This window comes from Protopterus annectens, chromosome 2.part0 (assembly GCF_019279795.1).
Source record: "Protopterus annectens isolate FY-2018-M chromosome 2.part0, PAN1.0, whole genome shotgun sequence".
NCBI lineage: Eukaryota > Metazoa > Chordata > Ceratodontiformes > Protopteridae > Protopterus > Protopterus annectens.
In genome coordinates, this window is record NC_056728.1 from 858,445,879 (window position 1) to 858,465,366 (window position 19,488).

Below are 19,488 nucleotides of genomic sequence, written 5' to 3' on the forward strand. Positions count from 1 at the left end.
ATGAGAAGCTGGGGTAGAAGGATTTGATGATGGAATTCCAGCCACTGCAGGTTTATCAGGGGAGGCAGTGATGAGAGCGATAGGGGTGGTTAGTGGCAAATCTTGCAATTTTGTTATATGCAAGTTCCAGTTTAGACAGAAGATTGGGTTGGATGTTGGTGAGAATAGGTGCTGTGTAGAGTAGGGTGGGGAGTAGGAAAGCTTGTTCAAGAGAGGCTAGAAGCACTTGTGAGGAATTGTTTGCCTGTGTAGCAGGCCTAACTTTTGATGTCTTTTTAATGCACTTCTGAATATGTAGATCGGACTTTCTTTGGTCATCGATAATAACTTCTAGAAGTTTAGTGTGAGGTTCAGCAGTGGTGATAGTGTTGTTATGATGTAGCTTTATGATGGTGAAGAGGTTTGGGGAAGAATAAGAGAAGTTTAGGTTTCTTAGGGTTAACCGTAGCAGTTGGCCATTTTTTGACTGACTGCAGAGTCTCGTGGGTGAGGGTTTGAAGAGGAGTGATATCGGAGGAGGAGATGATAGCGGAATCAGTGTATTGTATAACAGAAGAGAGTGGACAGAAAGAATGTAGGTCATTAGTAAAGATATTAAATAGTAGGGGTCCAAGATGGAGCCTTGGGGCTACCCCAGTTTGTACTGGTAAGAAAGGAGAAAACTTAGATTGCCATTTAACTGCCTGGAATCTGGAGAGAGAGCTGGAATACCAAGAAAGTGCAGAGTTGGAGAGAGTAAGGGTAGCTAGTTTGGATAGAAGTAATCTCTGAGAAACAGTGTTGAGAGCTTTAGTGAGGTCCATAAACAAACAGGAAATTAACTTGTCATGAGATTTTGCAATAGAATTAGTGAAGGGTATTGAAGCAGTAGCTGTACTGTGATTTGAGCGAAAAATGTGATTTGAGCGAAAACCATGCTGTGTAGGGGTAAAGAGGTTTCTAGCAGGAGGTGATAAAGGAGCTATTTATGAATGCACTTTTCAATATTTTTTGACAGGGGAGATAGAATGGCAGTTGGCCTGAAATTTGAGGGGTCATTTGAGTTGCCACCTGTATGTAAGGGTATGACACAGTATTTCTTCCAGATTTTGGGTACACTGTTTTCCTTGATTGACCTATTGATTGATATGGAGAATGGGGTAGGTGATAGAATTGGCAGCAAGTTTTAGGAATTGAGGAGGACTGTTATCAGCTGATGGAGAGCATGTTTTAAGTTTGCTAAGAAGTGATTTGATATAAGCTGTGGGGGTGGGTTTTGAGAGAAACAGGTTGTATGGGTTGGCGGGAGGGGAAGTGGGATAAGTAATGGTGTAATTTTTGGTTATATTAGCAATAGTCAATGAAGAAGGAATTAAGAAAGGGAGCAGTATCAGTGGAAGAATGGATTTGGCGATGAGGTGCTTCCAGGAGGTAGTAACTTATTTACAGTTTGCCAGAATTTTTGTAGGTTGGAGTGTGGATTATTTAGTGGTTTTTGGAAAAAGTTTCTTTCAGGGATGACCTTGTTTAAGTTACAAAGCACTCTGTAGGAATGAAGATCACTGGAAGTTTTAGATTTTTTCCACAGACCCGCTCTCTTTCATAAGAGTATGAGTGGCTTGTGTTTACTAGGGGCCAGAATGGGTTTTGATTCTTATTTCTCTGATGTGGGCCAGGGGGTAGAAGGATATTATATGCCAGGGGGAGGTCATAGAGGAAAGCCCAGTTAATTGTAGAGAGCAAGTGGTTGAAAGTGTCTAGATTAAAGTTTGAGAGCATACGGCAGTCTTTATATTGCTGAGATTTGTGTAGTTGGGGTGAGTGTGTACGTTTGAAGGTGGGTTGTGGTCACTTAGAAGATAGGATGGGGAGGGGTTGTGATAGGAATTGGGGTTGAAGGTGAGAACCCAATCTAGAGTGGAGCCAGAGCTTGTGTGTTTATTAAGACTGGTAGGGGTATAGATTAGCTGGGAGAAGCCATAAAGGTTAATGGAGGTGTTAGAGGAATCAGTATCCAGGACATTCCAATCAGTGTTAATGTTGTCCAAGATAACAGTTTTCTAAGAGACAGTCTGAGATATCCAGGAGAGAAAGAGTTCTAGTATAGGGATGTTGTTGCCTGGGGGGATGTAGATGGAAGCACTTGCTAATTTCTTGTGATTGTTCAGCTTACAGGTAATAATGATAACTTCAGCTAGGTGGACGTTTGGAGGAGTGATTGATAGAGGGTGGAGGGAGAGCCAATTAGAGCATAGAATTGCAATGCCACCACCTTTTTTCTTAAGTCTGTCTTGCCAGAAAATGTTATAGCCTAGGGGAAGAAATTTTAAGTCAGCTATGTGAGGCTTAAGCCAGGTTTCAGAGGGTGAGAATGTCAGGGGTGTATAGGGAGATTCAGCCATGCAATGGAGCCATTTTTTTCATGATACTTTGAATGTTCATAGAATAGATAGATTTTTGGTGGATGTGGATGGGAGGGTCTGAGAGGTAGTACTGGGGTGGGGTTAAGTGAGTGTGAGAGAGAAGCTGAGAGAGGGGAGTTGAGGTTAGGCCCAGGATTGGGATGTATGTCATCTGATGGGTGTAAAATGAGTAATCTGAGAGAATTATAGTGGTTGTATTGGAGGTAGTTTTTTGGTTTAGTTTCAAGAGGGGAATGTGTGTAGTTGGAGTATATTAATTTTGTGCAAGTTAGTGTTAGAATGAAGAAAAAGTGATTGGGGTTATACAGAAAGAGTAGGCAGAGTGATTGGTTTGGGTTAGGTTATAGTAAGTGTAGGGTTTCTGTGTGTGAGGGTGCATTGATAAGAGGTTGCAAAGGAGGATGGGAATGGTAGGAAGCTGTTAGAATATTTTAGTTTTGGGAGAAAGCCATTGTGGCAGCCTATGGGGAATAAGTTGGTTATAGAAATATATTACCTGTAAATCAAGTGATTGGGAGGGGGACTATGCAAAGGTCATTATTGATTGGTTGATTAAAGTATAGAGCATGTGATTGTTGATTGGAGGGGATGGGAGGAAGTTGGGTGGAGAAAGGGGGTGTGGTCAATGGAAATAGAGTATAAGTTTAGTCTATGTGGGGGGTGAGTGGGTGGGAATGGATGTAGGGTTGGGGAGCAGAGTGAGCCTGAGTGCAACGAGGGCAAACAGAGTGGGTTGGCCCAGGTCTCGACTGTTGTTTTTCTTTCAGTTTCCTATCCGTGAAAGCATGAGTATTTGTACAGGGAATGTGACGAGTTGAGATGACTCTGTCAGTAGCACCACCTTCCTGGTAGAGATGGTTCTTCCTACGGCCGTGTCTGCTGGGATTTTCTATTCCTCCACCACCACCAGTCAGTGGATCTGTTGCAAGAATGTTGCCTTCCAGAGTGTTCTAGGAATTGGGGTATCCAGGTGGTCTTACTGCTTCCCTATTTTACGTTTTTTTTTTATTCCTCCCTTTCCCTTTAAGCTGTCTAGAATTACCTTATCTCATCCCTTTCAAATGTTGACCTTCTTTGTGCTTTCCACCTGTTTCCCCAAATTCCATGTCGTCTTCTTTTCAAAATTGAACAGGAATCAACCCAGTTTTTTGTGCGAGCTCTGCATCACTTATTTCATTTTTCCCCTAAACAGCATCTATCATCTAGACCTCCGGAAGATTCCTTTGTCTTGTAGCTTGCTGGCCAACCCACTAGGTTCCCAATATGTTTGTCTTTCTGTTTTATTCGGTCTTAAAAGCCTTATTTCACAAATCCCATTGACAGCCAGGGTTCCTGGTATGTTTAATATAATTAAGTATCTGTCTGGTTTCTCAAAAAACATGCATCGGGAATGCTTACAGCAGCAAATGAGTTAATTTATGCACTGTTTAACTGATAAAGCAATGGCACCTAACCACTGTGAACTTGCTTAGTGCCACTATTTCTTGTGTGCAATTCTGAATAAGCTCTTCTGCTTTCAAGGTTCTGTTTGTTTACTGTTAAGTCATGGTAGTACTCTGCTTTCATTTTAAAATCTAACTTCCATGAAGTGTACTGAACCAGAGCTGTTACTGTCCTTTTTTCTACAACTGCTGTTTGGACAGCCTCTGCAACTTTGAATTGTAATGGACCAGAGTTGCTACTTTCCTTTTTTCTTTGTCTGGGACTGTTATTTGGACTTGGGGAAATTCTGACTCGTGGAGAATGGGGGGGGGGGGGTGTTGGGGGACAAGGGATCATGGATTATAGACGCTTTGGATTTTTTCATCAGGAAACGGTCGTCTTCTGTAAGTAGTTGGAAATAAGAGTAGTGAGATACATTTGCATTTTTTTCCTCATATCAGTCTGTGTGTATGAAAAAAGTTTCCTTTTCCTTGTGCAGGTGGAGTATTGTCTTGTATTTGTAGTTGCTTCTTTTTAAAAGTAAAGATTTTTAATTTATTTCATTTGTAAAACTTGTGGTTGATGTATTTGCTAGTGATGGGTAAGTGCCCCTTTTAGAAGGGAGACTGTCCGGGCAGTCGCTTGTATAATTCAGTATTAGTTGGCTCACTGGAAGCGTGTGGCCAGATACAGATCTTCCTATTAGATTAGTGGTCTCATTGCTGGCAGTTTAGTGGGAATACAGGAAAAGTGTACAACCACTAGGGAGGTAAACATTTTGAGAGAGATTTGTAGGTGAGTGGGTGATGTGCAATCTCACACATGCTTGTGTTTGCAACTGTAACACTTTGTGTCCGTTTCTGTTAATACAAACACGGAGCTGTATTTAACCAGTTGTAATTCACTTTTGCATACAGTGCAATCTTCATGTGTGGGGTGCACATTTTTAATACTATAACTGTTCCCTGTGTGTGCTGCTCTACTGTGGTCATTGCTCTTAATAGTAGTATGTTCATAAGCTTTAACAGTTAGGCAGTGGGATATGCATAGACAGTTCCAGATACCATTTGTTCTGTCAGATTCCTTCCACAGTATAACCTTGGCACCCATCTTTTGTCTCTCTCCAGCACACGTTAAATCTGCATAAAAATATTGCTGAATAACTTGAGCCAGTAGTGTCTAATTACTCTGCAGATGTTACGAGCCAGTAGTGTCTAATTACTCTGCAGATGTTACGAGCCAGTAGTGTCTAATTACTCTGCAGATGTTACGAGCCAGTAGTGTCTAATTACTCTGCAGATGTTACGAGCCAGTAGTGTCTAATTACTCTGCAGATGTTATGTAACCTTTTTTCTGTTTGTTTTATTCCATGTCCCTTGTATTGTTCGTAGTGGCAGCTTTCTTTTGTCTGTGGTATATTCTCTTTATACGGTTTCCAGGCAATACAATTTTTCTGCTACCAGCAGTAATCCATTTAATAGAATTAGGTCCCCACATTCAAGGCACCAACTGAATATCATGTGTTCTTTCTCAAATTGGCATGCCTTTCCAGCTGTTTGCCTTACTGCTTGCTCTATATTGACTTTAAACAGTTCTAATTTTGAAGAGAACCAAAAGATAAGTTCACAGTCTCCATTCTTTTCTGTATTATATCTCCAACATCCGTAGCTGGTTACAGTGAAAATTTTATACAACTTACAGCATCCCATCCCTGTGTTACTTGCTTTGATGTTAGTAGTGCAGGAATTCAATGTCATGACCCTTTTCCTGGCATATTTGGTGTCAGCAGTGTAAAACTTGAGAACAGTACCTATGTCCATCACAGTTAGTAGTATCAGAAGAATTTTACAGCTGCATACCTTATCAGCTAATGAAGCTTGGTGTTTCATGACTGAGCCTTCCTCAGGACTACCCTTGGATTTGTTTCCAGAATTAAATCTGTTCAGTACATGAACCATTCTCCATCTTCCAGTCACATTATGGATGTTTATGGGCAGTTACTCAACAGAACAGCTCCCTAATACAGGGAGCAGCACCTTTATCACTTTTGTATGTATCCAAAGAGCCACTTTCTCTGTGGCTAAGTTTTTAATTTTTTTTTTACTGACAAGTTTAGGGGTTACCCATGGTAGTTTCTAACCTTCTTTAAAAGAGCAAGTGACTACGTGTGGCAGCTACTTCATCTTCTTTTCATACTGTTTGTGAACGTTGCATATTGAATGCTGTCTCTTGACTAAGGGTTTCCTTTCCTGTGTTCACCCTCAGCTCTGTTTTATCATGAGTGTTTCATGGGAGAGTCTTACAGTTCAGGGCACTGCTTGGGAATCTTTGCTGTGACTGGGTCATGCTGAAGGTGCAGGGTTATTGTAACTCACGTAACACTTGTATGCAGTATCATGGGCGAGTCTTACAGTTCAGGGCACTGCATACAAGTGTTACGTGAGTTACAATTGTATGCAGTGCCCTGAACTGTAAGACTCGCCCATGATACTGCATACAAGTGTTACGTGAGTTACAATTGTATGCAGTATCATGGGCGAGTCTTACAGTTCAGGGCACTGCTTGAGAATCTGTGCTGTGACTGGGTCATGCTGAAGGTGCAGGGTTATTGTAACTCACGTAACACTTGTATGCAGTATCATGGGCGAGTCTTACAGTTCAGGGCACTGCTTGGGAATCTGTGCTGTGACTGGGTCATGCTGAAGGTGCAGGTTTATTGTAACTCACGTAACACTTGTATGCAGTATCATGGGAGAGTCTTACAGTTCAGGGCACTGCTTGGGAATCTGTGCTGTGACTGGGTCATGCTGAAGGTGCAGGGTTATTGTAACTCACGTAACACTTGTATGCAGTATGCACTTGCTAGGTTGTATGTGTGTCTGTCTGTCTGTTACTAGCACATTTGTATTTACCTTACTGTATTGCCTTTTGCCTAATTTCCAGTTTAAAGTTGTCCATTTGAATGAGACAACATTCCTGGTTTGCAGATATTGAGTAAGTAAATGTAATCACAGTCAGATGCACAGAATTGTGCTTTTATAAAGAGTAATGAAGACGAGATGACGTCATGAAAGTAAAAGGACATTGCTGCATTTTCTTTATTATTTTTTTTTAACAGATCCCCAGGTTTTGGGCTGTCTTTAGTTGCTGAGACCACGGCTGGATGTTTTCTTAGTGCTGAGCTTGTCTCTAATCCTCAGGGAAAGGGACCAGCAGTGCTGCCAGAGAATCTTGGAAGGGACTGTGCAAAACTGCTACTTGAGGAAATCTACAGGGTAAGCCATTAACTATAATAAGTCAGTACATGTTATGCCACTGAAGATCATCTTTTATGTAAATGTAAAATGTGTTTGTGCGTTTAATGTTTTTTTCTTTGTTCATAATGGTATTTGTGTACTGCTTATTTTTGTTTGTTTGCTTGGGGTAGTGCACTAATCTCAGTGGACCATTTGCAGGCACAGCCCGGGTGACTAGGATTTGTTGAACCTTTTAAACCAGTTCTATAGTTAATTGACGAGACCAGCTGCACATTAACTCATTGCAGCCTAGTGCTATCTCCAAGTGTTTTTGTTAATTGTATCCAACCAACGCCTCTAGGAGTCATAATGTTAGCTCATTCATATTTGCATTAGTAATTCTTCAACAATGCCGCATACAGGCTATTGGCAGGTTTAAAGCTTGCCTGATGAGCAAACACGACTGTGCTATCTGAATTCCATCTAGTGCTGCTAGAGAGATGATGGTTGTTTTTCCTATGCTATTTACTTATATTGTCGCAATTTTCATATTTATATAACTGTCTAAACAACCACATAATGCAGACAGATCTGCCTACCCTCCTACAGAAGGCATACAGATGAATGAAGATGAACAAAATACTGTTAGCAGCATGAGTGGGTACTGAGAATATTATAAGTTTAAGAATGTTACATAATTAATGTATACCGTGTTTATTATGGCATGTAAAATCTATTTCAAGACCAGGAATCTAATCAAGACTTCCACGGTAAGGATTTGTTTGTACTGAATAGTTTGCAATTTAGCTTTCTTAAGCCGCCCATGTGACTCCAGAGGTATGGATTTTTGATTAAAATGTGAGGACGTAACTTGATTTTTGTCAAAAAGCTCGGGATGCAGTCATTGGAAGTTAGATTACAAACCTCCAGAGGTCCACTGGAGTGAAGGAGTTGGAATTTAAAATAGTATTCCAAAGCATTTTTTGTGAGAGACCTGAAAATTAAACTTCATTCCCAGATGTTAATAACATTTCTTAGCAAAGGACGTGCATTTTGATGGTGTATTGAGAGAACAGAAGGTTGGGCGCCGGGCTGGCAACTCGACACTGTAAAACTCCACTGCCAATCATGAGCGGATAGATGATCCGCTGTGGCTACCCCTAACCGGGAAAAGCCAAAAGAAGAAGATTGAGAGAACAGATGGAAATGTTTTGACCTTCTTAGGATCACAGTAGAAGTTATGGAGTCTAAATAATGTATAATATATCTTGTTGGAGTGCCAGTGTGTGCTTCCAGGCACATGGACGTTACAAAATGCATGGATTGTAATGACGTTAAATACCAAAGGTGGAGAAGCATTATGCAACCAAAGATTCATCAAGGAGGAATATCTAATAGGTCAACCTGTAGAAGTACGTACCTGCTCTTTAATTATTTCCTCCATTCCAGTTCAGCATTGTTTCTTACAGCATAGATCTGTAATATGAAGTGCTGCCTGGTCTCAGACAGTAGAGAGAGGAAGTTAGCCTGCGAAGTCAGGAATATGGCAACAGTTAAAGGTTCCTCATATGGGTCTAGGTCTCCATGCCCAGAGCTAAGACTCCAAGAATGCCTCCTGAAGACTACAAAGGCAGAGCTGGATGGAAGTTCATTTTTGAGCTTGCACCCATTTTCTGCTTCAGGAGAAGAAGAGGGGTGTAGAGGAGATGCAGCCCTTACTCTTGTGTTGGAGATGTAGGTGCCACATTTAATGTAATTGATCAGCTGGACCACATTTACAGCTCTTCTGAATTGCTTGGTTGCAGCTCAAGGACTTTTCTTTCCAAGTATCCCTTTAGCCCAGAGAGACGAGGGTCTGTCAGATCTTCCTACATTAGCACTTATTTTTCAGACCTTCATTTTAAAGAGATAATTGTCTGCTGGGACCTGTCTGGTGTGGAGTCATATCCAAAGCCATCAGTAGTCCTAGTGCTGGCTTCAAGTCCTCATGCATCCGTCACCTAACAATTATAGAGGTGTCATCTCCTACCAACTTGATGCCTGGTGCTTGTGTATCATAAAAGAACTCCATGCTTTTTGGCTGTGCACAGGATTCTTTTTTTTAGAACTGGTGAGAGGTGCAGGGGATGAATTTTCCTTCAGCTGATTTGAGCAAAGTTGTGACCAAGCATACTTGTGCAGACTTCTGTAGAAATTCACTGGTCCAGTATAGGACTTGGAGGTAAAGTGTTAAAACATTGGACAAGGAAATCCAGATTCTAGTATTTAGAGCACCAGGCAGTAAAAGTAACTTCTCTGTCCTTGTGTGTAGAAGGAATCTTAAGATTTTCTTTGCAGAGACTATAGTGGGCTTCCACATAACTAAGTTCAAGTGTATTAAAATGCTTAAAAGCTAGGCACTGCAAAAAAATACTGGAAAATTATAATATAGAATCATAAAACCAAAAATAGATAAAAGTGGAACACTTTGTTAAAATGTAGCATATTTGTATATTTCAGAGCAAAGACTAACATGGAAATGTATGACCATGTGTGGTTGCCTTGGCAAACTGAAATTCCTTCATAATATAGAGAAATTCATTTATGAAAGCCACTGACTTTTCATCAGCTTTGCTATTGCAGCTGGCCAGTGTAAGTCACAGACGTCAGACTTGAACGAAAAGGTGGTGTGAGCACCACCAAGAACATCCTTACATTCTTGTTGGATCCATACACAGGCAATGCCAACAGTTTACTCTTTCCCATTTTTTCAATGGCAAGCAGTAAAATTATAATACCTCCCCTCCCACAACCCAGCCTGAACTAGTGGTGGGGGTCCACCAAGGGAAAACCATCATAATCTGATGACAAAAACTCATTCCCCCTCCACGCCCTTCTCAATAGCCTAGTCAAACCTTCAAGAAGAATGCTGTGTTGCACAACTTTGTTCACGTGGCACCAAATAAATTCCTGACTGCTAAGGCAGCCCCGTAAAGAGGTGAGGGGTTGACTAGTTTGTTCTAGCATGTAGAACTGTCATCAATGTCCAATGTGTTTTAGATGTGTTCTGCAGTTGTCACATGTTTGAGCTCTCTGAGCCCGCTCAAGAAGGGGCTGTACACAAAAGACATAATTTCTCCACAGAGCTCTTTAGGGCAGCCTAGACTGCCTTCATGGAAGGACAGTAGATGTTCTCTCTCCTTTGAAGGGAAACCAAGGATTCTGTTCCCACCTGTTGTGATTAAAAAAGGAGTGGAAGTCTGTGTTCTCTTCCTGGATAGATCAGTTTTGGTAATTTTATCTGAAAAATCAATTTGTGGGTATTGACATTCCGGGAGGGTCTTGCCTGCATTGCTTGCTGTTGGGCATCTGGATGGTGTCAGTAAATGTGATGGATAATGTCTGGCATAATGCCTAGAGTCTGCGCAGCAACATTTTTGTTATGAAGTGCTGTTATGGTGGTTTGATTTGTTGGCCAAAGCTTTTAAAGAGAAAAGGAGTTCAACTATGGACAGCTGGCTCATGGTGGGCCCTGTTTAAAGAGCTTCTTGTTGGCATCCCTGTAGTGGGTTCTCCCATGAGAGTTGAACATAATATACACAAAGGTTCTCCCGTATACCATTTTAGAAGATCTCCTGTACTGTGGCAAGAGTTTGACAAGTCTTCATGATTTACTGTTCTTTCCCACCAGTGGTGTGGCAGACATCATAAACCTGGTAACATGGGTGAGGATACATTGAGAGAGGTGGGCATGTTCATATCTTTCTGTCCTTTTTAATATGATGGTCGCTACATTCTTCATGGCCCTGTTTGCATGGTTGTGGATGCTGGTGTTGTAAAGGACCGAGTGAGGTTGTACTGCCTTTTGCATTACCATGTGCTTTTGGAGCTTTACAGTACATTAGCTTGATGATAGAAGGAGACTAAGCATTTCCAATCTGCCATTTCAATGAATTTAACATTCTGCCCCACTTTCCCTATTGCCCCTTACTGTTTCTCAGCTTTACCTCATAGTTTCTTGAATGCTTGTGTATATTCCCTCTCTAAGAAATATTCCAGTAGTCCATTCCATATGTTTAAAACCCTCCATGTAGAAGCACTTTCAGAGATCCTGGAAGTGGTTAGTCCTTGCCATCTCCTGATTTTGTCACCCTCCTTCCCCTGTGCTCTTCTTGTGAAAGACAGCCCTTCATATGTCCCTGAAATGATCTACTGCACCAATACCATGCCCTCAAGTATGTTGGAGACTAATTCACTGAAGAGTGCTGGATGAAAGTTTAGATCCCTGTATTACTCCAGTACCTTCTAATTCTGACCCTGTCCTGTTCATCACAACCCACTGTATCCTGACATTCAACAGAGTAGCTATCAGATTCCCTAGTCTTGGCAATACCTACACCACCTCCAGGTTTTTTTTTCAGCCTCCTTTGTGGGACACAGTCACAGGTGTTGCTGATATCCTAGTAGGTAGTCCCCTGTCAAGTTTACCTGTAACCCAACCATAAAACTGGATCAGATTTGACTGACTGCTATTTCTGGTAAGGAATCCATATTGATTGCTGTTGAAATTATTGCTGTTCTGGAGAGGTGACGAACAACGTCAGTGTCTCTCTTGGGCAGCCTGATGCTAGCGGTAACGCGAGGAGGTGTAGCGGAGATGTTAATCCTGGACAAGTGAGGGAATCGCTTGAACAGCATAATGGAAGTAATAATACGGCAGTAATACCCTCAGTGGCTAATTTTCTGAGTAAAAAGGATTTTTTTTACATCACCTAACGATTCAGAGGCAAGAACTGTAAATAGTGAACGTTCGGTGAGTAATTTCGTTGACAGATTAAATATCTTTAATCAAAAATTGTTTCATTGTAAAAAAACTGCAATTGGAAGTGGCTTATCTGCAGGAATGTGTTGAGAAAAAAGTAGTGCCTAAGGGCTTACGCCAGTGGCGCTATCCTGCAGGTTTAATTAGCAACTCCTTATTCCATCAAGAGTTGTTAAACCTATTTGACAAACAGGGTTTTGATTTTCTGCTTTCACTTATCAGTTACTATGGATCCGAGATTATAGGACTTAAAGAGGAACTTGAAGATGTTCATCGTGTTTCACTGTTGCAGTCATGACTGTAGGGTTCTCCCCTGCCGGCAGGCAGCCCGCGGTTGGCCAGAATCCCAAAGTCTGGGTCCAGCGTCGGCTGTTCAACCATGCTCTCTGACGTCAGAGCGCCAGGAGTATAAAGCTGACAGCCGACGCCATCTTCTCCAGTCTTTCTTGCCGTGCGGTGATAGCAGTTCGCAAGTGCCGGTCGGCTGACTCCTGACGAATTTTTCTATATACTTCGGTCTGAAGACTTTCTTCTCCACTCAAAGCTAAGTACCCCGTTGGGGAAACTTTTTTTCTTGCTCCACTCCGATGTCAGAAAAAGTTAATAATTGTATTTCATGTGGGAAGCAAATACCTCATAAGGATTTTCATTCTTACTGTATTCCTTGCTTAGGCCCTGACCACGAAGTAGCTAGTTGTCGGTTTTGTGCTAGATTCAATCGACGTACAATTAAGTGAAGGTACGATTTTGCTTTTCATTACTGCGGTAGGCGCTTTAACTACAAAATGTCGTCGGATACGGTTCCGGCTACCGGAGTTCACAAACGTCACAAGGATAAAGACAGGCCTCCGAGGTCCAAATCTGATGACCGCGCACAAGCGGAGCCAGCTTCAGGTACGGCCGTTGTCAGTGAGGCGCTTTTGCAGCCCCTGTCGTTGGCCATTTCAGAACCGACGGCCGAAACGGACTCTCATGAGGAGCCAACCAGGCCTTTAAATATTTCTAATTCCACAGAAATATATTAAATATTTCTGTTGCAGGACCTTCGGACAGTGCTCCTTCGGATGGGTCCGGAGCCGCTGTGCAGGTACCGGCTTCCGAAGGGGTTTTCAGGCCTACTCAGCTAAGGCAAAGCCAAAGACTCCTTTTAAATCAAAGACTTCAACACCGGCCTCTTCTGAACCGGCTCCCAAGTCACAGAAACAGTTACTCAAGATGGCGGAGGATTTACTTACTATGATTAGGGGTTCACATTCCCCTCCAGACAAAAGGCCAAGGCAGGAATGATTCCTCTGATCAGGCTTCTGTTTCCTCAGTTTCTTCTTCTGATCAGGAATATTCTTTCCCTCCTTATGAGGATTCTGATGCTGAAGAATCCATTCCTTCAGCTTCTCCCCCTGAGGATTTCTCTTTTGGGGAAACTTTGCATGAAATGAGGGAACATTTCCACTGGGAAGGACAAGGAGTATTTGGAATCCAAGAAAAGACTGAGGGATTTTCTTCTTCTTCCCCAACATAGACCCCTGGCTATTCCTCCTGTTTTGGATATTGTGGATGATGCCTTTTCGGAGGCTAACTTAACCCCTGACTGTTTTCCTCCTGCTCCTGTTAAGCCTGATAGATATTACAGGGTTACTGATTCCCATCAGTTTTTATACAAGAACCCTGCTGCTGACCCTGAAACCATTTCTCAGGGTCCTAAGGGAGTTAAGGCCGCTTCTGCCAAAAATCCCATTCCTACTGAAAAGGATTCTCGATCCTTAGAAAGATGGGGCAAAAAGGTGTACACTTCTGCTAACTTTGTCCATTAGGGCTTTAAACTGTCAGTTTCATATGTTTAAATACCAGCAATTTCTCTTGGCTGTCTTAAAACAAAAGCTTACTTCCATTTCTGCCTGTGCAGATGATAAGGAATTACATGACTTACTGCATGCCACTGAACAGGTTGGGAAACATGGTTTACACTGTGGATTTGATGCCTTGGAGGCTTCTTGTAGGGCTGCGGCATCTGGCACAGTCATTAGAAGGCATGCATGGCTAAAGGAACAAAATTTACCTGAACAAGTAAAGGCTAAATTATTGGATGCTCCTGTTCAGCATAATGTTTTGTTTGGATCAAAAGCTGAAGAGGTGATTAAAAAGATGGAGGATAAGGTGAAATCCATGCAAACAGTTAAAGATTTCTTACAAGTACAGCCACCTAGATTTAGCAGGAATTGGCCTTCAAAAAATTGGTCCTTTCCCACTTCAGACAGGCCTCAGAGGGGTAGATATAGACACTCCAGAGGGAGACCTCAAACACAAGCTGCTTATAGACCAAGACAGTGGACTGCTTCCACCCCTAGGGGAGTTGAGGACAGGTCACAATCTCAAAGGAAACAAACTCAATGACTCCTCCTGTTGGGCTACAGGAACTTCTTGCCTGGAAGCCTCTCTTGGAGGAAAACTCTCTTTTTTATCAAAATTGGACTCAAATAACCCAAGACAAATGGGTTTCGGATGTGGTTTTAAGAGGTTACAAATTCCATTTTCATACCTTGCCAAGGCCAAGCGGATGGCCAGACCTTCCAAAACATCAATGGACGGAGGCCTTAAACCAGGTGGAAGCTCTTTTGGCTATGAATGCCATAGAACTGGTTCCTCTTTCAGAGATGGGAAAAGGTTTTTACTCAAGGCTGTTTCTAGTCCCAAGGAAGCAAAACTCATGGAGACCCATTCTGCATCTGTCGGTCTTGAACACCTTTCTAGAGATTCCAAAATTCAAGATGCTTACCCTACAGCAGCTACTTCCAATGCTGTCCAAAGATGCATGGATGGTAACTTTGGATTTAAAGGAGGCATATTTACACATTCCCATCAGGCAGGATTGCAGAAAATACCTCAGGTTCAGGGCCGGATCGAGGCACTTTCAATTCTCTGCGCTGCCCTTTGGATTGTCTACTGCGCCCAGGGTCTTCACCAAATGCCTGACTCCAGTAGTAGCTTACTGCAGACTCAAGGGAATTCAAATTTACCCTTATCTGGGCGATTGTCTAATTCAGGCAGACAGCAAGGATGTCTTACTCCAGCATCTAGAATTTGTACAGAACCCTCCTCAAGTTCCTGGGATTCTCTGTAAACATAAAAAAAGTCAAATTTGACACCATCACAACAGATAACTTTTCTGGGTGCACTTCTAAACACCACAACCCAGATGGCATTTCTGACATCCGAAAAACAATTACAGCTGACTTCAACTTTCAAAACCTTGGCAACTCTAACTCAACTATCTGCAAGGAAATTCCTGCAGGCTTTGGGTTACATGGCCTCCTGCATCCTTCTTGTACCATATGCAAGACTACACATGAGGAAAATACAGTGGTACCTAAAAAGTGTATGGTCTCAGCATTGCCACAGTTTAGACATACTGATCTCCATCCTTCCTTGCCTTCAAAAGGAATTTCTTTGGTGGTCCAGGGCATGTGCTCTAAACAAAGGGAAACCCTTTTGTCTGCCTCCTGCCACTCAGATTCTAACCACGGACGCCTTGGATTATGCTTGGGGAGCCCATTTTCAGGGCAATTGTCTGCAGGGCCTTTGGACAAAGGATCAGAAGCACCTGCATATCAACTTAAAGGAAATGTTAGCCGTTCAGAAAGCTCTATTGACTTTCAGGAATCTTTTACAACCAGGACAACTACTAATACGGACAGAAAACACCACAGTTATGTGGTACATAAACAAGCAAGGGGGATCTCATTCCTGCCCCCTTTGCAGACTAGCGATGGATTTATGGAACACAGCTCTAGCTTGCAATCTGGATCTTCAAGCTCAGTTTCTACCAGGGAAACAAAACTTCCTGGCAGACAGTCTGAGCAGAAACCTTTCGGATCCACACGAGTGGATGCTGGACACCAAAAATATTCAGGATGATAACAGCAGTCTGGGGATGTCCTCACATAGACCTCTTTGCATCCCATCTCAATCATCAACTACAGAATTTTTGCACCAGGACTTTCCACAGAGAAGCTTGGAAAGTGGATGCCCTATCATTCAGTTGGAGGAGCCTCTCGGGATATGCCTTTCTGCCTCTTCCTCGGGTTTTATTGAAGATAAAACAGGACAAGCCCAAGATGATAATCTTGCTGGCTCCAAATTGGCCTCGGCAGTTTTGGTATCCAACTCTAAAAAACCTATGCCTGGAGCCCCCTTGGGTTTTACCTCCATCTCCGAACCTTCTGTCCCAGCATCAGGGTCAGGTTCTACACTCTCATGTCAGAACTCTCAGCCTGGCGGCCTGGTTAATCCAGGGCCTTTGATTTCTTCTTTACTGCCCAAGCAGGTTATGGATGTCATTTTAGAAGCCAGACGTCCTAGCACTAGAAAATCTTATGCAGGAAAATGGAAAAGATTTTGTTCCTGGATGCAGGCTCAGGATTCTGATCCTCTTCTTCCTAACATTACTTTAATTTTACTTTACTTGACAGATCTCTTACATAAGGGTCTCTCTTTTTCTTCCATTAAGATACATGCCTCTGCTATTTCTGCTCATTATAATACAAACCCTCCCATCTTTTCCCACCAGCTCATGAGACAGTTTCTCAGAGGAGCTAAGAACTTAAGACCTCCTAGATCTCCTCCCATTCCTGCTTGGGATCTCAACTACGTTTTGGAAAAACTAACCTTGCCTCCTTCTGACATCAAGTTTTTATCTTGGAAGACAGCTATCCTGTTAGCCCTAACCTCTGCCAGGAGAGTTTCAGAGTTACAAGCTCTTATGGCTGTGGAACCTTATATTATTTTTCATCAAGACAGGGTATCTTTGAGGACTAATCCTACCTTCATGCCTAAGGTGGTTTCCAAAGTGGCTTTAAATCAAACTATCCACTTGCCAACCTTTTTCCCCACTCCTCAAAATAAAGGGGAAAGGATCTTACATTCCTTGGATGTACACAGACAACTACGTTTTTACCTGAACAGAACCAAGGACATCAGAAAATCAGAACAATTGTTTTTCTTATGCTTCAAGTTCCCAAGGTAAAGCCATTTCAAAACAGACCATTTCTAAATGGATTGCTCATGGAATCAGATTTTGTTATTCTCACCATGGAAAGCAAATCCCAGGGAGTATACGGACTCATTCCACCAGAGCTGCTGCCACTTCTGCGGCCTTCCTCAGGGGAGTTCCTACTAAGGACATTTTGGAAGCTGCAACTTGGAGTTCAGTGCATACCTTTTCTAAGCACTACAATCTACCTCTCTACTCTAAGTCTAGGGCAGGCTTTGCCTCTACAGTCTTGCAGGGCCTTTTAGCCGCACCTTCCTCTTTATGACCACCTCCCTTTCTTTCAGCTTTGGGATTCTACCCTACAGTCATGACTGCAACAGTGAAACACGAACATAGTACAGTTGTGTACACCTACCATAAATGTAGATGTTCGAGTGCCTTCACTGTTGCAGTCTGGGTTTCCCTCCCTCCTGTCCCCTCTTATTTTTACTTTTGTGTATTTCCTTTTTTCACCATTCTTCTGAGGTGTATTTGCAAAGGTTATGGGACCTTTTTCATTTTGGGACTCCTGACATCTGGGGCAAGAAAAACTGGAGAAGATGGCGTCGGCTGTCAGCTTTATACGCCTGGCACTCTGACGTCAGGGAGCATGGTTGAACAGCCGACGCCGGACCCAGACTTTGGGATTCTGGCTGACCGGGGGCTGCCTGCCGGCAGGGGAGAACCCTACAGTCATGACTGCAACAGTGAAGACACTTGAACATCTACATTTATGGTAGGTGTACACAACTGTACTTTTTGGAGACTAGTCTAGTAAATGATAAAGACTTTTTAAGATATAAATATGACTATTTGAGAATTTTTTCAAGTATTGAAGCATCCATTTCCAAACTTGTATTTAATAAAAAACGCAAAATGGATAGAGATCTTTTGGACTATAACTTACTTAAAGGAGGTGAAGATGTTAATCCAGGAAGCACACCTGATATTAATATAAATCAAGAGGAAACACCTGTTCGTAGAAGTGAACGTATTAGGGGTCAAAACAACAATAATAATAGTAATAATCTCAGTAATGGACAAAGTCAGAATCAAAATCAAGAAAATGCTGAAAGTGAACAGGGTTTTCCCAGGGGCAGGAACAGGCCAGGCAACAACAATACACGTCCGAACAACAACAGGGGACAAGCACAGAGAAGGAGAAAAGGGAATCAACGGAGGAGATGACATTTCCTTTAGAGACAGGACTTGAGATTCTTATAAGTCAACAGGGTGACTTCAAGATATACAATTATACCGTATTAACTGTTGAACAATCGCTGATAGACTTCTTCTCTAAAGGGCTTTCATTCATTCCAAATCGAAGGGGGAACTTGTTAAAACACTCATTGATTTCAAATTGTATGTTCGGAAGTTGAATCTGGCGGTGTCTCTAGGGAACACACCTGCACTTCTTAATTCCTTTAGAGTGTCAAGTGTTTTCAACCCACCTTTACATGGTGGGTTGAATATTTTTGAAAAGCTATGTGACATAGATTTCAGGGCTAGACTTGATAACAACATACAATGTTCGAGTGCGAAAAGTAACATATCTAAGCATGAGTTAGATTTCATTTCACTCCTTAATGAATGTAAGGTTAGAATAATGAAACCAGACAAGGGAGGAGGCTTGGTTTTCATGGACGAATACCTTTAACAGTAAGATGCTTAGTCACCTACAGTGTGATACTTATATGAAATCTAGTGTAAATGAACTTCATGCAGCCTATAAGAAAATCAGGGGTGTCTTAGATGATCTATTTTTAGAAGGTAGCATTGATTGTAACATGTTTCATTTTCTGTCCATGCCAGCACCAAAGATTCCCATCATTTTTGGCACACCTAAAATCCATAAAAATTTAAATGATCCCCCATTAAGGCCTATAGTGGATGGAAGAGGATCAATCACTTATGCTTGTGCCAAATACATTGATAGTATTCTTAAACCATACATCCAAGGGGAATTTCAGATTTGTAAAGACTCCTGGAATTTTCTGGCGAATTTCAACAAGATTGAGTTCAATTTGGATATTGTGTTCTTAGTAGTAGACGTGAAAGATCTTTATACAGTCATTCCCCATCAATTAGGTATTGACTGGACAAGGAATTTTATGTTGGCAAAAAATGCTAGTAACACACAGATGTACATAGTGGAGACCTTATTAGATTTGATATTACGAAATAACTTTTTGGTGTTTAAGGACCAGGTTTTCCTTCAAAACACTGGGATTGCCATGGGGTTACCCTGTGGGTGCAGTTTTGCTAACAGTGTCATGGCGTTCTGGGAACGTAATTGGTTGTTCAATAATGAATTGTATCAACAGCATGTCACTTGGTACACTAGATACCAAGATGACATGTGTTTCATCTGGAAAGGTCCTCAGAACTTGATTTCAGACTTTATATCTAGTATTTCTAGAATGACTGATTTTCTAGAGTTTACGTACTCTGTTGGTACAGATGAAATGAACTTTTTGGATGTTAAAATCTGTAAAGATAAAGTTAATAATACATTTAGATCTTTAATTTACAGAAAGCCAACGTACTCTTATAGTTACCTTCATTTTACCAGCTGTCACCCCTTCCATCAAAAAAGAAGTG

The 19,488-nt window shown here is 41.9% G+C and overlaps 1 protein-coding gene across 3 annotated transcripts in view; it reads left to right on the plus strand.

Annotated features, from left to right (window-relative positions):
- Positions 1-19,488, plus strand: part of RCL1 (RNA terminal phosphate cyclase like 1) — a 506,457-nt gene that overhangs the window by 309,584 nt on the left and 177,385 nt on the right. For all 3 annotated transcript variants that reach the window (XM_044061124.1, XM_044061125.1, XM_044061126.1), the window contains exon 7: positions 6,943-7,099. In XM_044061124.1, the coding sequence (XP_043917059.1) occupies positions 6,943-7,099 (157 nt within the window). The remainder of the gene's footprint in view (positions 1-6,942; positions 7,100-19,488) is intronic.